Raw genomic sequence first — 5,337 nt, 5'->3', positions numbered from 1 at the left:
AGAGACATAAATGTTTTTGGTTTTTTTTTTTTTTTTTTTTTTTTTGTGCAGATTTCTGTGATAGGTTTTTAAAAAAATGAATTATTAATAATTCTTTATCTTTGATTGTTAGATTTGTTTTAGAAATTCTCTTCTGCATATTTTTTTTTATTTTAATGTGATTTTAATTAAATTTAATGATAAGAAATAAACACTATGAATAAGATGAGCCTACCGTACAAGGATCCTTTTTCTTTTTGGAACATAAAGCCTTCATGTTATCTCATTAGTTTTGAGCTTTCTGATGATGTGCCCCTTCTGTAAATAAATTAAAAATGTCTAAAAAATTGATCGAAGTATTAAGTTTATTTAGAAAATCAGACGAAAAATTTTAAAAGAGAGAAATATAATAATAAATAATAATTATTAAAATAATCAAAAGCCAAACCAATTAAGTGGGGAGAAAAAATTGTGACGAATATTCCTGGATTTCATTGTGTTTTATATATCCCTCTTCAATGAGCCTGTAGTCGAAAGAAAGAGTTAATATTTTCGGTCTCATATCTTTCTAATAATACTTGGATCTTTTCTTTTCATTTTTATTCCCCTTTCTTTCTTTTATTACACATTTTACATTTCCACCAAGCATCCATATCCGAGGTACCAATGACTAACCTTGTCAAGAAGAGCAAACCAATTTGCCGCATGCAGATCAGTACTAATGCTCAGTTGGAATTATCCGTTATACTCTCCCATTTCATAAATAATTATGGGTTAGAACTCTTCATCGTTTATTATAAGAAAAAACAGCATAATTGGCGTCATTTCGCTCTCTTTCATTTATCATTTTAAAAAATTTCAGGACCATCAATGAAAATAAAAAGAATCTGCTGAATTCTACTCAAAAGATGGACTAAATTTTTGCTTTTTTAACACATTCTGAACAATGGGCAACACATTGATCGGATATAAATTCTAAAATCTATGATGATAGAGTATCTAACCCTGACCACATTTTAAGAAAAGAATAAGAAAAGACATCATTACCATTACACAAATTCATTGATAGTATTCTGGCTCAGAACTTAATTGCTAACTTTGGTTATTTAATTCGAACATCAAATAAAATTTTTTTATCATTTTTTTAGATTAACTACCTAGTAATATGGAGAAAGCTACGGGCTATTCCTTTGGATTGAAGACAGAAGCACCGAAAGCCACTTAACATGATCCGGTAAGGTAGCTACCATGTGCGTGTTTTCTCAACTCCCATACCCCGCTCCAACGGTCCAACTCTAAATCAATCATAGACTTTTTTTATATATTTTTTTTAATGGATCAATCATAGAGTTTTCCACTTTCAAAAAAAAAAAATAAATCAGAGTTTTTGATTATCAGGAAAAAAATAAAATTAAAAAGTGATTAAAAAAAAAATATATATATATATATATCCACTCTGTAAGTACCCCCAGCTTATCAGAACGCGATTTATGCAAAGTTGGATTCTGCTTTCTTTTTCTCCCATCTTCTTTTAGTTTTTTTTTTTTTTTTTAAAAAAAGTTTTATTAGTTTTCAGTTATTACGAAGCTGTTAAGGTATTAAATAAAAGTCAACGCCCATATTGATCAAACCAAAGAGCCGTAGGTATGGACGCCCATGGAGAAAAATTAAAACAATATTATTGGGGGATTTCTATAATGGAGAATATACAGGTGGACGGTTTCTATTGGTTTAGGGTGAATATGAAACAAATAAATATACTAATATGGATCCATTTCTGTCATTTGGAAGACAGTTAAGAGTACAAGTCGGTGCATAAAATTCACAAATAATGCACCCCAAGATATTAAGAAAAAAAAAGTATACTGTGAGAGAAAAGGTCTACATATATGTTATATTTTTCCTGGTCATATTTCATACTGTGAAATCCTGACAAACACTACAATCTCAGAAAACATCTTATTAACACATCCTTCTATAATAAGTTTGGACAGTCACAATGACGGTAAGAGGCCTCTCTTCTCTTTCTCTTTTTTGTTCTATTTTTGGTCATTATCATGCTCTTTTCTTTTATCTTCTTTTTTGCCGCAAAAATGTTTTTAACATTTTCAAACATAAACTTGGTTTGCACACGCGCGCGCACATATATATACACATATGTATATATGCACCATAACTGATTTAAATGAATGAAATATTCATGAATTTATAACATGCATATATATGATACCGTTTGTGATTTCATATCTCAGATCATAGAGATGAGAGTACACATGGACTGCGCTGGATGTCAAGGCAAGGTCAAAAGTGCACTTCAAAAACTAAAAGGTATACAAAACATGCAACACATGTCATATATATATCTAAGCACATATATATATTTGTTTCCAAAACTACAATTATAATTTTTCTACTCTTTTCTGATCAGGAGTGGATGATATTGACATAGATATGAACTTGCAAAAAGTGACAGTCACTGGATACGCGGACCAAAAGAAGGTTCTGAAGGCGGTGAGGAAGACCGGGAGGAGAGCCGAGCTGTGGCAAATGCCTTACAATCCTCATGAGTACGAAAGCTTCACAAACCCCTATTATTACCAACACCATTGCAATGGCCCGGTTACTCACTACGCTCCCCAGCCTGCTTCGTCCTACAACTACTACAAACACGGTTATAGTAACACTTACGATCACATGAGTACTTACAACTACAATCCTGCTGGGAGATCCAGTTCTGCCATCTTTGCCCATCAAACTGCTGCTGCATTTAGTGATGAAAACCCTCATGGTTGCTCTATAATGTGACAATAATACGTGTAATAATTGTTTTACTATTTGTTTATTTCTTTTTTTTTTCTTTTACTTCCCTTGTGTGTGTGTGCGTTTTTTTTTTTTTTTTTGGAAGATCTTTTGTTATTGAAACATGGTTGAATGTATCTATGTATGCAAGTACTTTTTTTTCGAGAACACTTGAAGTATGAGAGTCATTAACTTGTTGGGTGTTCTTGATCAGTATATTAAAGTTGTAACTTAGTATAAAGCGCTTAAGGAATTAATTTTGTGTCATTTTGAGTTATAGGAGCAAAATAATATAATCCCTTATATTATCAAATTTAAAAATTAGAATAATTTTGGGCGTTCGTTTGACTTTCTATCCTCTTTTATTTAAAGAGTTTTTTTTTTTTTTTTTTTTTTTTTTATCAATAATTGCTTGGATATATAATTAGAGATTTCAACTCAAATTAGAATTTCAATCTTTCTAAGTATCCACTCAACAATAATTGATGTTTTTATTATTTTTTTAATCTTGTTTACTCTCACATCAGTTTTCCCATTCAATTTTTTAATAGAATTAGATGAAAAAAAAAAGGATATTTTCGCTACATTTTTTCTTTAAATTTTTGTTAACATTTAATATAGTAGGTTTTGGAATTTAAAAACAAAGCTAAGAAGTTTACTATATTTTGACGGGAACTTTTAAATTTATCCACAAATTACCGTCGGATTCTCACGGGAGAGATTCCCATTCCCAAATCCGAAGCGTCACCATTCAATTTATGGCCTTCTCAGTATTGAACTTGAACCGGCAGTTTCATCATCAAAAAATAAAAATAAAAAACAGGCAGTTACTTCGATTTCTCTTTTCCCAAACCAGAATATAATTCCCTTTCTAAGACAAGCAAGAACTGCATACGTGAATTCAGCACAAAAAAAATCTGTTTTTCAGATCCTCCTTTCAAAAGCAAACTACCATTACAAATATTAATATGACTTGGTTCCACTCGACTGCCGGCCGTTCTTCACGACGCAAACAATATCATCGCAGAACCCCTACTCCCCAAGACTACAGCAGCACTTACGACGATGATTACACCACCGTTGTTCGATCCCCGAACGACAGTACTGAGTTCGATCAGCCCGAAAATGACGACGATGACAACGACGACGCCTCCGATGCCCCGACGGATTCTGCGACTAACCCGCTCTCGGACCAGTTCTCCTCCGTTTCGGAGAGAATCAACGCTCGTAAGAAGTCGTGTTCAGCGTCGCACAGTCCTATATTACATCTTCCGCAACAACCCGTTTCCCAAACGGGTTACAATTCGTACATGAACATCGCCCAGTTTCCGATCTTCCGCGGCGGTTCTGAGGAGTGCCCTTTTGCCCACCTGAGCCGGTTCGCGAAAGTTTGCCGAGCAAACAACGTTTCGTCCATCGACATGATGATGAAGATTTTCCCCGTCACTTTAGAGGACGAGGCCGCTCTTTGGTACGATCTGAATGTAGAGCCGTACGAAGAACTGAGTTGGGAAGAGATAAAATCTTCGTTTTATCATGCGTACGGTAAGATCGAATTGACGGAGCAATTAAGGTCCCAACTCATGACGATTAACCAAGGCGACGCGGAATCTGTGCGGTCCTACTTCTTGAGGCTGCAATGGATTTTGAAAAAATGGCCGGAACATGGTCTGAGTGATGATCTACTCAAAGGGGTTTTTGTTGACGGTTTGAGGGGTGATTTTCAGGAGTGGATGGCCCCACAGAAGCCGGGTTCTTTGAACAAGGCGCTGAGGTTAGCTTTCTGTTTTGAGCAAGTGAAGAGCATACGAAATGTTCGAAGAAATGCCTCGGTGAAGTGCGGGTTTTGCGGGGGGTTGCATGAGGAGAGGGGTTGTGAGGTTAGGGAGAGAATGAGAGAGTTGTGGCTGAAGAGTAATAAGGATGATGGGCTGGGGAAGGGAATGTTGGAGAGGAATTTGATTGAGAAGAGTGAAGGGGTGAAGGAGCTAGGGAGGTCGGTTTCAATGGCGACGAGTAGAAGTACTTGTGTTGTGGGGAAAAATGATCAAGTGGAGGAGGATGGGAAAGAGGAGGAGGATGAGTTGGGGTCGAAGAAGAAGAGGAGTCAGTGCCAGTGTGGGAAGCATCAGTGTTGGAAGAAAAATATCGAGAGAAATAACAGCACGGTGAGTGGAAATTTGTAGGGAGAGTAAATTTGAGTTCGAATCTGTTGTTTCATTTTTCTGTTTTATTGTTTTCTCTCTAATCATATTTTGACACTTTATATAATCGTTCGAGTAATTTTAATATTTACTATTTTTTATGTGGTTAGATTCTCACGTTTTTATGATATATATATATATATATATATATATATATATTCTAGACATGTATTAGATGGACAACAAATGAACCAATTACAAATGGAGCACAACAATTTTGAACTTCTGAACTTCACGTAAGGTTTTGCAGTTGGAAATTGATTTTCAATGAGATTGCAGTTCTCAATTAATTACCCAGATATTTTTCAAGTGTTTGTGTGAACTTTTTTTTTTTTTTTTTTTTTTTTTTTTTTTT

At 34.7% G+C, this 5,337-nt stretch overlaps 1 protein-coding gene across 1 annotated transcript; it reads left to right on the top strand.

Annotated features, from left to right (window-relative positions):
• Positions 1–2,228: 2,228 nt before the first annotated feature.
• LOC21388304 (heavy metal-associated isoprenylated plant protein 28) lies at positions 2,229–2,784 on the top strand. The gene is made up of 2 exons (XM_010101085.2): positions 2,229–2,307; positions 2,408–2,784. Exons 1-2 carry the CDS (start codon positions 2,241–2,243, stop codon positions 2,782–2,784), a joined length of 444 nt encoding a protein of 147 aa, XP_010099387.2. The 5' UTR covers positions 2,229–2,240.
• The last annotated feature ends 2,553 nt before the right edge of the window (positions 2,785–5,337 follow it).

The sequence above is a fragment of the Morus notabilis genome, unplaced genomic scaffold (genome assembly GCF_000414095.1).
Source record: "Morus notabilis unplaced genomic scaffold, ASM41409v2 Scaffold412, whole genome shotgun sequence".
Taxonomy (NCBI): domain Eukaryota; kingdom Viridiplantae; phylum Streptophyta; class Magnoliopsida; order Rosales; family Moraceae; genus Morus; species Morus notabilis.
Note: the sequence above shows the minus strand (reverse complement) of the source record. Positions and strands in the feature narration are given on the sequence as shown.

Bases quoted from the DNA above. Each gene is read 5' to 3' on its own strand.
- LOC21388304 (XM_010101085.2), top strand. From the start codon at position 2,241: ATGAGAGTACACATGGACTGCGCTGGATGTCAAGGCAAGGTCAAAAGT. The intron at 2,308-2,407 runs GTATACAAAACA...TTTTCTGATCAG, and splicing joins TGCACTTCAAAAACTAAAAG to GAGTGGATGATATTGACATA.